This window comes from Cebus imitator, unplaced genomic scaffold (assembly GCF_001604975.1).
Source record: "Cebus imitator isolate Cc_AM_T3 unplaced genomic scaffold, Cebus_imitator-1.0 Scaffold21, whole genome shotgun sequence".
Lineage (NCBI taxonomy): Eukaryota > Metazoa > Chordata > Mammalia > Primates > Cebidae > Cebus > Cebus imitator.
Window position 1 is genome coordinate 7647134 of NW_016107336.1, and position 20423 is coordinate 7667556.

Genomic DNA, 20423 nt, shown 5'->3' on the forward strand with positions numbered 1-20423 from the left:
ATAGTAGTGTGTGTGAGAGAGGAGAGGGGAAGGAGGAGACATGGAACAAGGCATCAGAAATGATCCAGAAGGAAGGGCAAGTGGCTTACTGGTAGGAAGATAAAACATAAGAAGATCCCAGAAATGTTCTAAGAAATAGGCTCCCAAACAAACACTTGGTCACAGTCACTTTAAAAATACAACAGCCCGAACACAGAGTAGGTCTATGGCCCAGGCCTGGTCTTCACAGTCCCTCCTCACAGAGATGTAAGTGGCCCATGAAACACAACGTGGACAAACTCCCGTGCATACGAATATACAGAAAAGAACGATGGGAAGGACGGACCTCCAAATGGGGTCGTGTGCGTCTCTGCATTTACCCACATTAAAAAGTGCCTGTAAGATGCACACCCAAATGGCAGCATCAGATTATGTCTGCGGGTGAGGCCTGGGGTGACTTCTTAAAATACTTTCCCATCTTCAGAATGTTTTATATGGTGTACAGGTAATATTCGTAATTTTAAAAAATAATGCCACTTCCATTACAGAAAAAAAGGCCTTCGCGAGCTGCCAGCAGTGAACTGACACTAAGAATACATTTGCAGTGAGGATGGGGAATGCCGGTCAGAAAGCAACCACCTGAAGCAAAAAGGCGGCCCCCAAGCGCCATCAGGTTTTGAAGCACCACATCCCACCACTGCCTAGCTGGCTGCAAAGCACTATGTGAGGAAGTGATGTAAGTGTCACTGCCTGTCACACGCTTATCTTTAGGGCTGAAAGGTCAGGGAGAAGATACTAAAGCCCAGTGAGCATCACAGCAGATTCATGAACTATTATTACACTTCAGATACAAGTCATCTCCACAAATGAATCCACCTTCCATCTCCAGAAAAAAAAAAATCCAAAAACTACTGAAAATTTTCTAAGTTTCCATCAAGTTTGGCCTTTAAAATTTTTCTCAGTCAGGCCGGGCACAGTGGCCCATGCCTGTAATCTCAACACTTTGGGAGGCTGAGGTGGGCCAATCACCTGAGGTCAGAAGTTCGAGACCAGCCTGACCAACATGGAGAAAACCTCTCTCTACTGAAAATACAAAATTAGGCAGGCGTCGTGGCCTGTAATCCCAGCTACTCAGGAGGCTGAGGCAGAGGACTTGAACCCAGGAGGCGGAGTTGCACTGAGCCGAGATCGTGGCATTGCACCCCAGCCTGGGCAACAAGAGCCAAACTCCATCTCAAAAAAAAAAAAATTCTCAGAAAAAAATGAAACTAAAATTTTCATGTATGAATGTCTTTTAAATGTTCCCTAATCACCTGACTTTTGTCCTTTTTATCCCACTTTTCACAAACGTCAAAAGTAACTTGAAAACAGCACCATTCATAAATGTCTTCATCTCCCCCCTCCCAAAAACTGACTGCTGTTGATTTTGAATGACCCTATATTCTTTGATGTGGTCACTTGAAAATAATAGGGCCTGTCTAAAAACAGACCGATAAACACATACCCACAACTGGATTAAAAAAGCAAAGTTGTTTCCTTGAGGGATTTGTCAAAGCACGAAGGGCGGCCGAGAGTCTTGAACTCACTAGCAGCAGCGTTACTGAAAATCGGCACGTGCTACCGGGCCTCCAGCCCCCAGGACTGCTTCACATCAGCAAATGGCTTTCACTTGCACTATCTTGCTTCAGCTATATGACAATCTTATGAGACAGATACCGTCACTTCAAAGATGAGGACACAGAGGTTCAGAAGGAACAAAAGTGACCGAAGCAGATACGCTCAACGCAGCACTAGCAGAGCAGGGATTTAAACAGATGTTCTCACTCTGAACCCCACAATATCACGTCTAAACCAGAGTGTCATGAATTGGAAGATGGACATAATTAATCAGAAGACACTGTTCATTCAAGGTTTACAGGAATCTCCCCAAAATGCTCACCTTGTATAAAAAGCTTACATTCCCCAAAAATTAGTGCAAAAGGCTGATGGAATTTTAAACACTATCACTTAAAGAAAACCACAGAATCAGAATCAATTTAGAAGACTGAAGAAAGATTCCTCTGATTACATAAAGACTACAGACATCCTATTCCAGAACTGTTTCCCCTCCAATGTAAGAAAATAGGGGGTTCAGGGGGGTGGGGGTGAACCTTTCTATTCAAATTAAGCCAATAAACTAGGATAGGAGACGGAGAGGGGAAGGAGCGTGCTAAGCAATTTGGGCTTTTGTCCCAGCTTAGTAACCTAACAGCTGTGTGACTTTCTGCCTGTCATTTAGGTTCAGTTGGCCTCCATTTTCTAACTTATAAAAATGGAAATAGACCGGGCGCCGTGGCTCATGCTTGTAATCCCAGCACTTTGGGAGGCCGAGGGGGGCAGATCACAAGGTCAGGAGTTCAAGACCAGCCTGACCAACATGGTGAAACCCTGCCTCTATTAAAAATAAAAAATTAGCTGGGCATGGTGGTGGGTGCCTGTAATCCCACCTACTCAGGAGGCTAAGGCAGGAGAATTACTTGAACCCAGGAGGCAGAGGTGGCAGTGAGCCAAAATCAGGTCACTGCACTCCAGCCTGGACGACAGAGTGAAAAAAACAGACAGAGGGAAAAATACCACCTACCTCACAGGACCTCTGTGAAGAGTTACACTATCACGGATGAAGCTACACTAATATAAGTATTAATTACCATTACCTCCGCCAACAGGCCAGTTCCGGTTTCATCCTCCATGCTTGCTGAATTCCTGTAACAACGCTGTTACTATCCTAGAAGTTTCCTACCGCCACCCACTTGATAAAAACCACAAGAAGCCAGGCTCCGTGGCTCATGGCTATAATCCCAGCACTTTGGGAGGCCAAGGCAGGAGGATCGCTTGAGCCCAGGTGTTGGAGAACAGCAAGACGCTGTTTCTACAAAAAATTAGCCAGGCATGATGGTGGGCATGCGCCTGTGGTCCCAGCTGCTCAAGAGGCTGAGGTGGGAGGAAGGATTGAGAACCTGGGAGGTCAAGGCTGCAGTGAGCCATGATTGCACCACTGCATGCCAGCTTGGGCAACAGAATGAGACCCTATCTCGAAAAAAAAAAAAAAAAAACATGCAAGAAACTCACTCTTGCATTTCTTGCATTTGAGTTGAGACCTCCAAAGTTATACATAAGTAGATTCTCACAAGAATGGTCTGACCAGGCGCAGTGGCTCACACCTCTAATCCCAGCACTTTGGGAGAACGAGGCAGGCGGATCACACCTGAGGTCAGGAGTTCGAGACCAGCCTGGTCAACATGATGAAACCCCATCTCTACCAAAAGTACAAAAATTAGCTGGTTGTGGTGGTGGGTGCCTGTAATCCCAGCTACTCAGGAGGCTGAGGCAGGAAAACGGCTTGAATCTGGGAAGCGGAGGTTGTAATGAACTGCAATCACACCACTGTACTCCAGCCTGGGTGACAAGAGCAAGACTCCATCTCCAAAAAAAAAAAAAAAAAAAAGATCTTAATGGCTCTTTCTCAACACTCTTCCCATCAATGCTGCCTTAATTTTTATAATGCACTAAAGACTGGAAGTTTGTTTTCTTGTTCATGTTTTCGGGGGAAGTATGCGTTCTATTCTTCCGAGCAGACCAATCCCATACCCGGGTGACTCCACCTCAGATAACACTGGAAGCCACCGGATCAATCTATGTGACATGGAGAAAAGGGGGAATTTTGTCAGTTGTTTGTCAGTTTCTGTCCATCCAGAATCAGAAACTGTCCTAGAAGGGGCCCCACCACCCACAGAGGGAAGCATATGGTAGCCCTAACTAACATCTGTGAGGCTAGAGTCAGAGCAAGAACAAGAGGTCGGGAGACGAAGGTTCCTGTCCTAGCCACACTGCCTCCTGCTTGGGGCTTCCTTGTGTCTAAACCAATGGAGGCTGGGTGAGACAGCCAGACCTCTGGATTTCAAAGGCCAATACATATTTTTGCTTTTTTAAGTCTGAGAATTGACAGGGTTATTCACACTTTTGATTTTTGCAAGTAGACTATTAAGAACAAAAAAGTAGCATACTTCCACTAAAATTGCTAAAATGTAAAGACAGAACCAACTACTGATACACACAACAGCATGGATGAAACTCAAAAGCTTTTTTTTTTTTTTTTTTTGAGACACTGTCTCGCTCTGTCACCCAGACTGGAGTACAGTGTCACAATCTCAGTTTGCTGCAACCTTTGTCTCCTGGGCTCAAGCAATCCTCCCACCTCAGCCGCCTGAGAAGCTGGGACTACAGATGTGTGCCACCATGCCCAGCTAATTTTTTTGGTATTTTTTGGAGACAGGGTTTCGCCACGTTGCCCAGGCTGGTCTTGAACTCCCAGACTCAAGCAATCTGCCTGCCTCAGCCTCCCAAAGTGCTAGAATTACAGGGTGTGAGTCACCACACCCAGCCTCAAAAATTTTTTCTGAGTAAAAGAAGTTTGATGTGAAAAGCCATATAATTCTACTTATAGAACACTCTAGAAAAAGCAAAGCTATAAATAGGAAACCAATCAGGAGTTGCCAGTTGCTGAGGGGTCAGAGAGGAGCTTGATCATAAAGCAGGTAATGAGGGAACTTGCTGGCAGGGAGGAATTATGATACAGTGGTGATTACACGACTCTATACGTATAATTTGTCAAAACTCACTGAACTCTACACTTAAAAGGAGAAAATTTTATTGCATGCAAATTATACTCCAATAAACCTCCATTTTTAAAAAATGCAATCAATATTCTCTTATCTTCTACAATGAAAGGAAGAATATTTGAACCAACCAAAAGCAAAGTAACATAATTTTTGAAAGGAAGAGCAGTCATTTATTTTGAATAAAGCTGTCTTTGGGAATAATTCTCTCCTTGTTTTTGTCATTTCACTTCCAGACTGGGGAAAACTTCATCAGGTAGTGACTGGGGCAGGTCAGCGTTTTGAAACCACCGTCTGGGCCCTCCTTAAAGCCTTTTTCAGCTCTAGGGTTCTATGAATCTGGCCATCCTGGTATTCTTACTAAAATGAGTTTGAATCATAGCACCATCTTACCTGCCTAATATTTGTTCCAGGGAACATACTTTTTTCCCCCACCCTGAACATGATTTTACATAAGAGATTTTATGGCTTTTTTTTTTTTTTTGAGATGGAATCTCTCTCTGTTACCCAGGCTGCAGTGCAGTGGCGCGATCTCGGTTCACTGCAACCTCCACCTTCCATTTTCAAGTGATTCTCCTGCCTCAGCCTCCCGAGTAGCTGGGATTACAGGCACCCACCACCACGCCTGGCTACTTTTTCACATTTTTAGTAGAGACAGGGTTTCACCATGTTGGTCAGGCTGTTCTTGAACTCCTGACCTCATAGTCCACCCGCCCCGGCCTCCCAAAGTGCTGGGATTACAGGCATGAGCCACCATGCCCAGACTACATTAGGAGTTTTTACAAGGTAAAATTCTAAGCAGCTGTGGGGAAAGCATTCTCTATAGTCTAAAGTGAAGGGATTTGATCTGCTGAGAATAAAGAAGAAACATAGTGAAGAGGAGGGCTTGGCATATATTCCGAAAATCCATGATGCAAGTTAAGCAGCTATACCATAGTTAACTAGACATCAAGTTTATATTCACATTGAACCGATCTTTGTTTTCACTATTTAACTTCTGCTTCAGCAGCCTTGAATTTGATAATGCTGAATAATAAGGTCTATTCACAGTTTTAAAATTATTATTCCCTGGTTGATCATGCTAGCTAGGAGGCAAATGAGTGGTAATAGCACTTTCATCTCCAGTTCTCAAATAAGAATTCTCCAGGCCTCAACTTCTAAATTATTACTTATTTTGATTCTAATATTAATAGATGGGTCAGTATCCCCGAAGCTAACCAGAGAATACATCAGGAAATCAAATTCTGCTTCCAAGAATTTTCAATTTTTTTTTTTTTTACTACCATTAAGACACCTTCAATTTTTATTTTCTACAATGATTCATCGAAATCTTAATGTACTTAAAGTTGGTTCCCCTACCTCAATTCCCACTCCCAAAATAAATTCCAGATGAATCAGTGATTCAAATATGATAACTAACCTATAAACTCCTTGAAAACAGTGAAGAACATTTTCATAATTTTGCAGCAGAGGGCCCTTTCTAACTACAATACAAAACCAAAAGCCAAAAATAAAAATATTCATAAACTTGACTGCAAAAACTTAAATATTCCACATAGCAAAAATTTTATTCAAATTCAAAATACAAATTGTCTACTAGAAAAAAATATCAACAGTACAAATGACAGCCCAAAAAAAGAAATCCTTCGTCCACAAAGAGCCACTGCAAATCAAGAGGAAGAAATGAGCTCAACAGAAAAACAAGTAAAGGATATAAATTGGCAGCCTGTATTATTTTTTTAAATGGCCAATAAACATTTGAAGACATACTTGGCCCCAGTCATGATTTTAGACATGAAATTAAACATAATGAGGTATCCATTTTTGATCTGTGAGAATATAAAAACCTGAATGTTAACAACACCCAGTTAATGAGAGGGGGAAACAAACCCTTTCACACAGAATAGTGGAAGCAAAAATAAGGGCCACTGTTGTGCAAGACAATATAGCATCGCCAATGAAAATTTCAAAGACATATTCTATGATCCAGCAATTGCACTGGTATAAATTCATCCTACAGATTATACACCTAGAGGTATAAGAATATATATGCACAAAGATGTCATGTATTACAGCATTATATGTGACAATAGCAATAAGGAAGCAACTCTAACTTTCCATCAGTAGGAGACTTAAATAAAGCACTGACATCCATTCCTAAGAACACCATCTGGCCATACAAAAAGGAGTGAAAGTAAATCCATGTGCCTAATATAAAAAGATCTCAAAACTGTATTATTAAGAAAGAAAAAAAAAAAGAGGCTGGGCAAGGTGGCTCTCACCTGTAATCCCAGCACTTTGGGAGGCTGAGGCAGGCAGAGGCTGAGGTCAGGAGTTCGAGACCAGCGTAACCAACATGGAGAAACCCTGTCTCTACTAAAAATACAAAAATTAGCTGGGCATGGTGGCACATGCCTGTCATCCCAGCTACTCGGGAGGCCGAGGTAGGAGAATCGCTTGAACCCGAGAGGTGGAGATTGCAGTGAACCAAGATCACGCCATTGCACTCCAGCCTGGGTGACAAGAGTGGAACTCTGTCTCAAAACCACAACAATAGCAACAACAAAACTAGCATGCATGTGACCCCATTTATGTAAAAAACAGACATACAGATATATACACATACACACACCAAGACATACCAACACATGCCTAAATTTACTAAAAGATAAGCAAGAATGGTTAAGCGCGACCATCTCTAAGGAGCACATACGGCAATAGGCGGAGACAAGTTCTTTCAGTTTTACCCTCTTCTGTTCTGGTTTATAAAAAGTAAAAAGACAAAAACAAACTGCACTGCCTAGGTGCATATAAAGCACCAATTAAATGTCCAGAACTCCTACTATAATTCCTAGAAAATAAAGAAGGCCAGTTGGGGGAAAATGCATTAGAAATAGGGCCGCACCTACAGTTCCTGAAGATTCGGCTTAGGGCAAGTCAAGGAAGGCATGACAGGTAAGTGCCACTATCATAAGCAAGTCAAGGAAAAAAGGGGATGTCTCTTTAAAAAAAAAAAAAAAAAGCATTTTGAAGAAATTATTTTAGTTTCTATTTGGAGACAGAACAGCGAGGTATATCTAAGTAAGACATCTCACACGACCCTGACCCAGGGAGCAGGCAGGCTCTAGAATACAGAATCATCAGAAGTTTGAAGTATGGATCTTTCTACCAGATGCATGGAATATGGAAAAAGATAGCAGTTGGATACAAAAACTATATTTGAACTAATGATCTAAAGGAGTACCCCATGGAACATGAATTTTAACAAATATTTATTGCCCTACATAAATATATTTTGAAATTATTTCCTGTATTATAACGACTGAAAATCCTCCACAGTAATCCATGAAAATCCACCTCGTACCCACTGCACACCTAACACAAGATCCCCAGGAGAAAATAAAGCATGCTTGGATGCCAAATTACCGGAGAACATTTTTATACACTAGGAATGCAGAAGCTCCTTACAAAGTCCATGAGCAATTCAGGGTCTAAGTTTCATTTAAGCATCAGTGATGGCTACAAGTGTTCACGAACTGTAAATCTGGCAACTCTGCCTCCAAAATGAAACCATCCGCTAGAGCGTCTCAACAGACCAATTAACAGCTGCCTAAATCGACAACAGAATGCAAAAGTGACTTTCCAGATTCGGTTCCTACAGTGTCTGCATGCCTTTGTATTCTACCTACGAGAACATTCTACTACTTTATCCTGGCTTTAAATTTATGTGCTGCAGGACAGGTAGGAATTCCACTGCAGCGGGTAACTTTTAAAATAACCTGAAAAACACCTTCCCCATAGAAACAAATAATGAGGCTAAAAGCCACGCAGGTTATTTGAATGGCTCCTTCCTTTCTAATGGTTACTTACCTTAGAACTCATTTCCATGTGGTATTTGGCGCAAGCTCGAAGCTGAGTCACCCAAAACTGTTTCTCTTTTGCATCAGCAGCTAAAATAGAGAAAACAGACAAAGAAATGCTTGCGGAGATTGCTCCAAAACACATCCAACTTATTTCTACACCCACCTAAGCAGGTGGGGAGCCTGGGGAGTGAAAGGTAGAGAGGAGGTGGGGAAGCCGGCGAGCGCAGCTCACCACGTTCTCAGGCGGCCTGTGCTCACACCAACACACAGGCTGCACTGACTCTCCGCGGAAAATCCTCTCTTGAGCCACAGCAAAAATGGATTCTGAAATACTCTTTATGAGAATAATTCTGCCATTTTTTAAATCTCCTCTGAAAAAATCATTTCTATAATACTTCTTTAAAAAGGCAGCAGGGAAGGAACCACATGCTCATTTTCAAATGCCTCTAACCTTGGGTAGCTGCATATGAGTTGCAAAGGGCATTTTTTCAGGGGGCTTTGCTACGTACCAGAGCTGTACTGTGGTGTTATTGGCATTTACGAAACAGGCATGCAGTTGAATTACCATTTTAATATGTGTTCTCAAAGATTCACATGACTGGATAGAGGAAGGTATCAAATGCTGCCTTAGAGAGCCTCAAATTTCCCCACAGAGACATTAACGTACAAGTAGTCATATCGTCTAGCCATGTTCTTCCATGTATACCCTAGCTCTCAAGTAATATATATAAAAAGTTATTCTTAAATATCATGGGCACGTAACAAGCTCTAACGAAACCTAAATCATCAACTTAACCACATAACTAACTGCATAAATATTATAACACTAGCTGTAAGGTTGACTATGAAAAGCAAAAAACCATGATTTCCTGGAAACCGTAACTGTTTAAAACACGGGCACTAAGTGTCATTTTGTCCATAAAACCTGACTTCAGCTCAAACTTTCCAGAGAAGAAATCTTGAGTTACCAAGTGGGAAATTCTTTGGCTTAGTCCCACTTAAGGCATAAAGATGGCCCCTCCAAATCCCAAATGATTTGTCTGCCAAGAGGCCTATTGCGCAAGTCTGATTTACAGGGTTCCGGGTGAAATGAACTTCCAAAGACAAAGGGTTTTGCAGAAATTAGGGTATTTTTCCTTAGTAAACTGAAAGAATTGCCAGTTTGTGGCAGTGCTAGCCAAAAGCTCCGCATCAAAAATATTCCCAAAAACTCTGCGTCTCATGACATCGTGATCCAACTCCTACTGCGTGCAGGTAAGATGTGAAATGAGACACCAACAGCCAGTTCCTTGTGGGACCGGCTAAGGACAAGCCGGATACATGCAGGAATTTACCTTGACTTTTTTATAGTTAAGTTTTAGCTAAATTTAGCACTGGTGACTATCCCATGCAGATCATAAAACCTCTATATTTGCTATTAAAATTGCCCTCTAAAAAAAACCTAGGGTTTAATAATCCAAAGGATAGTAATGATTCCATGGCAAAAAAAGATGGCTCAATTGCTCAACTGTCAAATTAGTCAGATTTTTCTTTTGCATGCATTTGTGTCATTTTATAAACCACAGGCAGGGTGGAAAGTGCCAATCAGTTTTTTGCCGACTACTGTTTCTGCACTGATAATTTATTAACCAATAAATGGCAAAGCGAAGCCAAGGACCATATAAATCTAGCCAGCTGGAATGCACACTGCATGAATCTCAAAAGAGAGCATAAATCTTATCACATTCCTGAAAAATTTTTGTCAACTATAGACATAATTTTTTTAATTCATACGTTTTTGGATTGTTTTATAGATTCTGAAATATGAGTTGTATATGGATAATAAACATTAGTTTATTCCATCTCTTGGGTAGTAAAGCTGGGCTACGAGGTGAGGAATCCAGTCCCTCAGTCAGACTCTGCAGAGGCAACCAGTCATGGTCAAGTGCAGACAGCAAGCACCATTTCTTCGTACTTAGCTCTTACTTAGTCAAAAGAAAATGTTACATTAAAAAGGCAGAATTTTCAACCACCTCTCAATACTTAATACATACTACCTTTTCTCAGGCCTTGATAAATAATATAGTCTCTGCATATCCGTATGGTGGGGGGGGGGGGTGTGTGTGTGTGTATGCGCACGTGCACATGTGGGCATTTGGATTTGCTGTTTCATTATTTTATTAGAAGAGAAGTGGCAGAAGAATCACAGCAATGCAACCATAACAGATCCTGGTGGAATGATCTAGCAATCAAATTACACTGTAATTTTATTACAAGTCTGACATTTCTGTGCGACGGATGTGTCTTGAGGGTGAATGCTGGACTCCCTGGAAAGTCATCCTCCTTTCTGGGATGCTGGGCAGGTATTTATTTTCTTTTTTTCATTGTTAAAGCAAAGATATCCATTTTGAAGGAGCAAAGAAAAGGGAAGGAAGCATGCAAAGGGTCACTAACTCCATTCCAGGTAGCTTCTCACCAGGCTCTACTAAAGCAGATTGAATAAAACTCAAAGGGGCATTTTACTAAACTTTGCGGGGAGGATACTAGGACCTTTAGAGGGCGTGTTGAGCCCTCACAGCACAGCCCTCACAGGGCACTAGAGTGAAGAGTCACACTATCAGGTCAAAGAAAACATCATGAGCTAATACTCAAGATCTTCAAAGTCCTAAGGTGCGCTGCCTTGGCAATCACTCACTTTTCCTTTGTCCTTAATTCCTCAGTTAATTAGGACGAGGCATTCCTAATGTCAGCTCCATCTCCCCACCCCAGGGATAAGAGGGGCAATGTGTGTCACCAGAGTCCTCCCCACACAGCAAACTGTCAACGGTAATTTAAAAAAACAAAAAATCGAAAAACAAGAGCGCCATCGCCATGGTAACAATAAACAGAGCCCATGAGGCCTGTCTGCAAAGTGACTGGGAGAAGGACGCACCTCTCAGTTTAAACATCTCTCCGTTAGCAGAGTACACGACCAGCATGTGCGGAGCTTCGTCGCTCAGGGACACTATGGCTCCGGACAGAGACAGGGCTCCTCGCGGCTTCTGGTGTTTGCTTTGCTCATTCACAAAATACTGCAGGATGCCAGCCTCGAAATCCAGCACGAAGTACCTGCACAGAGAAACCACACGTCATCGTTTTCCTCTCCTACCCTCTTCTGCGCAGCAAGGCAGAAAAGCGAAGTGATCCGAAGTCAACATCGAGACTGCAGACGCATGAAGCTGGAAATCAAAAGTCCCTCCCAGATGCCCAAAGAAGTCAGCCCGAGCAGGGAGAGGGCACTGGATTCTTAAATCAGAACAGAGCTCATAATGGGGCACTGTGGGCAAGGGCCAGGTCCACCCAGGATTTGTGCCATGCCCACCCTTCACCTGGTACCCATGGATACCATTCAACCTCAGAATGGCAGAGGCTGGCAGAAGGACTGCAACACAGACTCTTGTAACATGCCCCAAATGAATTCACAGGAACAGCTGGAATTCACAAGGCCACCAGGAGAGGTAGCTTCACACCCAGATAGCAGCAGCACGCGTGGTCTCCAACTTCCTGCCAGTGGCATGGGTACCATACGGAGCCTGAGCACCTGACAGCATCTGTCAGGGAACTGGAGGTGCTTCTGCGACCACCTGGACACACTCCAGCAGGCCCACTCACACCAAGGCAAGGATCCTCCCTGCCCTGGGAGGCTGAAATGCCACTGAACTCTACATCGATGGTAGAAGGAGGAGAACTGCCATTTGCCCAAATCACACAATGCATCTTTGTAGCCAAATGTCTGGCCTGTTAATTTTCTCAAGCTATTACCTAGGAAGTAGTCGAGACAACTTCCTCTTCTCCACCAGGATGGAAACGTCTTCATCTGGGCCTCAGATTCTTACTGTGGCCTTGAGGCCCAGGCCCGCTGACTTTTCTGCCTTCTCACTTTATCTTCCACTGACACTAGTCTTTCTCTCTTCCTTCATAGTCACCAAGTTGCCTCCTACCACAGGACCTTTGCACATGCTGTTCTCACTGTCTAGAGCAGTTATAAAGTGTGGTCTGCACATTTTAATGGTCTACAAACTGCTACCAGTCCACTGCAGCCTTTGGAAACATTCCCTGCATTTGGCTTTGTTTCAGTATTCAAATGCATGGATCAGCTGGACAAGCCTCAACAGCTGAGATATTGTCAAACACACACGGTCCGCACAAGCTACATACCAGTCAAGAATCAACAACAGTGCCATTGGCGGATGGGGGGAAGCAGGCTCTTCACCACAGATAGTTTGAAAAACACTTGCCCAGAATGCTATTCCTCCTGCCTGGAATATGGTTCCTACCCCTTCTTGCCATGTTAACTTCCCTTGACTAGGTCAAATATTCTTTCTTATAGCACCTTAAAATGCTGGCTCATGGCACTGGCCCCAGGGGAAGTCTACATTTGTGTGATTATCTGATTCAATGTCTGGTTTTCCCCATGAGACCACACTCTGTGGGTGAAGTGTTTTCCTCCCCACAGCTCCCAGCACTGTGCCTGATACTTCACTGCTACTCAGCTAACATTTGTGAAAGGAATGAATAAGGAAAACCCTACCAAGTCCCGCATTTCTCCATCCGCACATCAAAGCACCTGGGTCACACAGTGAACTGATGGATGCAATCTCTTTTACATTTTTGAGGGATACGTGGCGAGATTCAACATAGGTCAGATACCGTCTGTACTGCTAACTCAGGGAGCTTTCACGGTTTTAATACTGCCTTTCACTCCTGCATTCTTTTTGATGCCATCATATTTTTACAAAGAGTTTCAGCAGGTGCTGCAATTAAAAAAACATCGACATAGAACAGGAAAAAAGAACAGCCATGTCCGGTACGGTTCCGAGGTTTGAGACGCTGTGTCGTACCCACAGGTACACACATCCCATTAGTAAGTAATTGTGGTTATTCAAGAAACTAAAATTTTTCTTTAAATTGATATGTAGTATTTTTTCAAATAGCTACTGAGTTGTTTGGACATAAATATGCATGAGGTTGTTTGGAACGAACCACTTAAAAAATGAATCTGTTAGATGTTTATTTTAACCTAGAAGCACCACCAATCAGGAAAGTTTACGAATCTCTAACCTCGTTGATTCTCACAACAACTTAACAGAATAGATGTTATCCCCATGTGGCAAATCTCCTGAGACTTGAAGAAATTAAAAATCCAAGTCCAACTCTTCTGTGTCCAAAGTCCAGGCTTGGGCCTACTCCGGCAAGCACAAACCCCTTGATTCTCACTCAAGTTCTTCCTTGTAACTTCTCCATGTCACTTCTCCGGGGCCTACTTACATACTTCATTCTCCAAACCTCCCTGCTCCAACAGAGATAACGAAGCTGAAAGCCCCTTTGCCTGGCAATAGAGGGCCCTACTTATGGCTCCTGCCAGGGAGCAAGGCGCGGCCATCTCATTAGCACAGGACTGCCCGGGTCACAGTCCTGCAAAGCTCCAGCTCCTCTAAGAAATCATCCACTTTGAATTATTTTTAACATTTCAGATGGCCTGGCCAAGACTACTATCTACTCTACCCTTCTTCCCTCTTCCCTCTCAAGTCATTCTTAAATAGAGCTATTTCTGGTTCTCATGAACAGCATGAATAAATGAAGACGCAAAAATGTGTCAGAACCAAGGCTATTCAAAGTGTGATCCCCAAGCCGGCAGTAACAACGTCACCTGGGATCTTGTTGGAAACGGGATATCTTGAGCCTCACCCAAGCCCTGCTGAATCAGAAACTCTGGGGGAGGAGCCCGGGAAGCTGTGTTTTAATAAGCTTCCAGGTAATCTGATGCGGGTGGTGTGAAAATCACTGGCATAATCTACCATCAACAAAACCCTTTCCTCCTCTTCCAGAGAAGTCACATACAGAGCATACTTCTCAGCTTTCCCTGCACTTAGGGTGTGGCTCTCTGAGCTTTAGCTAATAAAATGTGAGCAGAAGTGTGCACACACACATGCACGCACACACACGCACGCACACACACACATGCACGCACGCACATGCACGCACACACACATGCACGCGCACACACACTGGAACGGAGACAACCTACAGCATGACTCAGAAGAGTCCGGGTCCCTGAATCAGCACCTGGAAGGGTGTCACCCACTGAGCAACACACACATCAGACCACTGTATTAATAAGAAAAAAAGTTTAGGCCACGGGGATCAAGATCTATTACAGCAGCTTGCTAGCCTTACATTAACAAAGACACCAAAAAAAACCTTTTTATCTCTAGGTTCACATCCTTCTACTTGAAATTTGCTCCTGCTGTTTAATGTGGGGCAAAAGCCAAACTCCCTCAATGACGGAAAAACCAGGGTAACTTCTGAGCGCCAATGGTCAAATTATTTAAGTGCTGACTCGGCCTTCTCTTAAGGAGTATCTTCCACTTGACCTATATTTAATGTCATTTTGAGTGCAGCTGTGCAGACCATGCCCATGGCATGTCAGAACATGAACCGTCATCCTTTCAAGCTGAGGAAGGAGACGAGGTAGGCTCACACTACAGCACACCGTGTCGTGTGTGCCCGCTACACACACCTGCAGACGGAGATGCAGCATCCCCTTTGATAAACATGCCACTCTTTTTGGTTTGTTTGTTTTGAGACGGAGTCTCGCTCTGTAGCCCAGACTGCGCTGCAATGGTGTGATGTTGGCTTACTACAACCTCCGCCTCCTGGGTTCAAATGACTCTCCTGTCCCAGCCTCCCAAGCAGCTAGGATTATAGGCGCGTGTCACCACACCCGGCTAATTTTTGTATTTTTAGTGGAGATGGGATTTCACCATGTTGGCCAGGCTGGTCTCAAACTCCTAACCTCAGGTGATCCACCCGCCTCGGCCTCCCAAAGTGCTGGGATTATAGGCGTGAGCCACCGCGCCGGGCTGCATGTCACTCATCCACAGAGGGAAACAGAAAAGGAGATAAACTTTCAAGGAAAAGGCAAAGTAACTTGGCCTCAGTTTCCCCATCCACTCTACACCGCTGACTGGAATGAAGCAAAGGCTTACCCTCTCTCTCCTGACCATTCCTATCATCTTACCCACAGAGAGCCGCCAGCTTGCCAGCTTTCCGAATGCATCCTGTTCAAACAAGTTACTATATATTTAAAGAGGACATTATTCAGGAGCTGGTACAAAGAAATGAATTGAGTGCGGTTTTATTTTTTCCAGTAAGGATGACAGAACAGCCAACCAATGTCACATTATACAGGATATAGGGACACATTAATGATTTTTCACATTGCCTATTTCAAACTGACAACTCTAACTTTCTGCCTCAGATAGAAAAAAAGAACATGCTTCCACCGTTTTCTAGAACAGTTTAAATGTGAATGCACAGGTGTGAATCGTGTGTATTGAACAGAGTTACCAATAATTTCCTCCTCCCTAAAGGCAGTTAACATTTTTATCATATTTGAAGGGAACTGATGGGATATTAACTGATTACAAATTGCAACAGACGAAGTGTTCTTTCAGCATGGCCTTTGACAGGTAAGTCCGCTTATGTCACAGGTAGGTACGGACTGCCCGTAGAGCCGTAAGAACAATTCCTGTGTGTCACATTCCCTGGGAGGAAAGAAATTAAATTTGGTTTCCCGCAGGGTCATGGCTGTCAGCTACTGTGGTTAGGGGCCTGCAGCTGTATCTGAAAGTCACAGCTTTCATTCTAAATGAAAAAGTTAACCATATTTCTGGATCAGGCTTCATTAAACCAAGTGAAATTGTTAGATAAAATCTTGAAACATTTTTAAAGATGTTCCATTCTAAAGTTCGGAATAAGGCAAATCTAATTCCTAGGTTCTGGGGTTTTTTAATTAACCTCTTGAAGCTACAGTGTGCAATCTGACTGCTGTGTTGGTGAACGTCCTTGTACACAGAAAGAACATATTTTTCTTTGCTATGTTAAAAGTATCATCAATAAATGAGGGGGAAAAAAATCAAAGCACATGCCGTGGGGAGGAAGGGAGAACGAGGGAAGAAAGCAAACGAATGCATGGGGAAAGCCATCTTCATTCTCACCGGGCTAGCTTCTTGGTGGAACCCCTGCCCAGTCCCAAAGCTGGGAGACAGGGCAGGAGCAGGCCCCTTCCTGGAGAGGGCTGAGGACAAGCCACTGCCTAGTAACATCCTTCAGACAAACCCATTGTTTCCAAAAGAAACACAAATGGAACAGGCCAGTGCGGTGGTTCACACCTGTAATCCCAACACTTTGGGAGGCCGAGACAGGCGGATCATCTGAGCTCGGGAGTTCGAGACCAGCCAGACCAACAAGGAGAAACTCCACCTCTACTAAAAAACCACACAAATGCACACGTATGTACCCTCACATGCACTTACATATGTGACACACTCACTGATGCCCACACACATGCATCTCACACACTATACACATAAACACACTCACACAAGTTTGCATTCACGCTTACAATATTCACACTCATATACTTACAAACTCATGCACACTTGCACAACTGGAGGTCTCAGAAGTGTTACACACTTACATTCATAACCACCCATGCACTCACACTTGAAGATGCATTCACACATATTCACACTCACTTGCACATGTTCTCATTCACTCACGTCCACACACTGCACTGCCCTGACCTACTCACTGTGCCTTCTCAGCCTTGCATCTCTCAGGGATCATCCATCTGCACAGGTGTACCCGTTTCACCGCTGCCTCTACACCCCCATCTACCTGACATAGTTTCATTAATGTTTAGTTCAACTTTAGGATCTAAAAGTTGACAAAAGTATACATGTTTACTCTGTGGCGGACGGAACTGGGCCTAGGAGTGCACCAAGAACCCTTTGCCAAACCCCAGACAGGAAGAGAAATAGAAAGGAGTGGCCGGGTGTGGTCGCTTACACCTGTAATCCCAGCACTTTGGGAGGCTGAGGTGGGAAGATCATCTGAGGTCAGGAGTTCAAGACCAGCCTGGCAAACATGGCAAAACCCCATCTCTACTAAAATTACAAATAAAAATTAGCCAGACATGGCAGCAGGTGCTTGTAATCCTAGCTACTTGGGAGGCTGAGGCAGAAGAATCGCTTGATCCCAAGAGGTAGAGGTTGCAGTGAGCCATGATGGCGCCATCGCACTCCAGCCTGGGCAGCAAGAGTGTAACTCTGTCTCAAAAAAGAAAAAAAAGGAAGGAAGGAGAAGGGATGGGCAGGTGCAGCAGGAAACAGCTCACTCATGCCAACAGCCAGAAGTTACAGTGAAACTACAAGAGAATTACAAACATGCATGAAAAAATCTTTCATTGAAGAACTTTGCTAGACAGTCTGGTCCTGACAAAAAGCAAAATCATTTCATCTAAATTTAAAAGTGAAAATCAAAACAACAAGCATAAAAAGTCCAAGAAGGGGAGGTTATGGCCCTCTCCTTAATGACTGAGCAGCACACCTTTCATAGCCACATTACTGCTGTTACCACGAGGGGCTCAGACTCCTCTGAGCCCTGGTGAGGATCAGCCTCTCACTGCCATACAAGATAGCCAGGGCCGTGGAGGCCTCTTACCTACCCAGGCCCACCACATGAAAGAGGAATGGGCACTGAGCTCCCAGCAGACCACAGCCTGGTGGAGAGGTGGGCCTCCCTGCTGAGATCTGCCGCGCCTTCCCCAGGCCTCTGTCTTCTGAGATGCATCTGTTCCAAACTGCTAGACTGCGTGAGCAAGGTGTGAACAGACTTCTGCACCCCAGCTTGTCCTGACCAATGGAACCATGGCAAGTTCTTCCGCTTAAGACCCTTCTCCAAGTGGGACAGCTACTACCCGACTCTTCCAGAATCACAGTTGACAGACGCCCCCACAAACACACAAATGTCAGAGACAGAGACCCTCCCTACCTTCAGCTTCTCCCCACACCATGGTTCCCACCAAAAGATTTGCCTGGTGCCTGGAGAGAGCTGGAAGGAGCGGTTCTTTCCAGCAGTGAACACACTGATTCTGGAGGTTTCACTGCCTTCCAGGTCCCTACTGTGCACAAACATCTAAAACATCACATCTCTGCGATCACGAAGCACCTTGTTTATAAAACTTCCAGTCTACTACTTACAGAAAAACGCAGGACAAATCAGCAAAATAAAGCACCCTCAGTATGGGAAGTGGGAGGCCAAATTACAGATGCATTTTCCTGAGTGTCCCATATGTCTTTGAAACTAATGTCATCTAGTAATCATTTATTGAAACCTTCTCATCTCCAGAGACAACAGATTAAAGTTCTGCAAAAAAGTTTCCTTTTTGGAGCTACCAGTGCCACATAGGAGGTATCTACACATGTCCAGTTGGGGCTTAGCCTTAATCATTGTGGTGAAGGAAAGCACAATATACAACCCCAAAATATGCTCAACCTGGAGGGAAGAAAAGAAACTTTCTTCCTTCCCTGTAATAGTCTTGCCATCTTAGAAGAGTTTATACTCAAAAACCTTAATACTAAGCCCTCGAGAATTTCTCTCCTGATAACCAAACTTCCTAGAAGGAAGACGCTGGATCCTACAGCCAGAAATCTTACAACAGGGTGCAAGGCACAGCACCTGCAGGCAAACTCAACCCCAGCCAAGCTTTAAAATCTGGAATCTTCTTAACTCTTGGAATTTGTGGCAATGGCTGGAGAAACGCAGTGGTGTTCTTACATCTCTCAGCTACTCATCTGTGACTAGAGTCCCACCACTGCCACACCACCATTCTCCCAAACCACCAAGACATAGAGATTCCAACACACCCCAAGTGATACTAAATTGTCAGAGGGCCCTCAGGCTCATCACCAAGCCAGGACAAATATACTCAACTACATAAGAATTATATTAGAACACACTACCAGACTTCAAAATATACTACAAAGCTGTAGTATCCAAAACAGCTTGGTACTGGCATAAAAAAAAACACACACATAGACCAATGGAACAGAATAGAGAACTCAGAAATTAATTCCTGTATCTACAGCCAACTGATTTTTGACAAAGGAATCAAGAACATACATTGAAGAAAGGTCAGTCTCTTCAATAAATGGTGCGGGAACAACTGGATATCCATATGCAGAACAAAGAAACTAGACCCTCATCTCTCATCCTATACAAAAGTCAACTCAAAATGGATAAAAGACTTAAACGTAAGACCCAACACTATAAAACTACTAGAAGAAAACAAAGGGGAAACGCTGCAGGACATTAGTCTGGGAAAAGATTTTAGAAATTAGTAAGACCTCAAAAGCACCGGCAGCGAAAGCAAAAATAAACAAATGCAATCCTATCAAACTAAAAACTTCTGTGCAGCAAAGGAAACAACAGAGTGAAAAGACAATCTACAGAATGGTAAAAAATATTTGCCAACTATTCATCTAACAGGAGATTAATATCCAGAATATACAAGGAACTCAAACAACTCAACAACAACAACGAAGAAAACAAACAAATAATGGACCGGGCACGGTGGCTCACGCCTGCAATCCCAGCACTTTGGGAGGCCGAGGTGGGCAGATCACCTGAGGTCAGGAGTTAGAGACCAGCCTGGCCAACATGGCACTATCCCATCTCTACTAAAAATACAAAAAAAATTAGCTGGGCCTGGTGGTGCATGCCTATAATCACAGCTACTTGGGAGCCTGAGGCAGGAAAATCACTTGAACCCTGGAGGCAGAGGTTGCAGTTAACTGAGATTACACCACTGCACTCCAGCCTGGGTAACAGAGTGAGACTCCGTATCAGAGAAAAAAAAAATCTGATTTTAAATTGATCATTTAAAAATGATCTGAAGACATTTTTCAAAGGATATACAAATGGCCAACAAATATATGAAAAAAAAAACGCTCAACATCACTAATCATCAGGAACATGCAAATCAAAACCACAATGACGAATCATCTAATCCCAGTTAGCATGGCTGCTATCAAAAAGACAAAAAATAACAAATGCTGGTGAT

The 20423-nt window shown here is 43.6% G+C and overlaps 1 protein-coding gene across 2 annotated transcripts in view; it reads right to left on the reverse strand.

Annotated features, from left to right (window-relative positions):
- The window catches only part of OSBPL10 (oxysterol binding protein like 10), a 338334-nt gene that overhangs the window by 214410 nt on the left and 103501 nt on the right, over nt 1-20423 (reverse strand). For both annotated transcript variants that reach the window (XM_017521674.2, XM_017521675.2), the window contains exons 2-3: nt 11409-11584; nt 8505-8584 (exon numbers count right to left, since the gene is read on the reverse strand). In XM_017521674.2, the coding sequence (XP_017377163.1) occupies nt 8505-8584; nt 11409-11584 (256 nt within the window). The remainder of the gene's footprint in view (nt 1-8504; nt 8585-11408; nt 11585-20423) is intronic.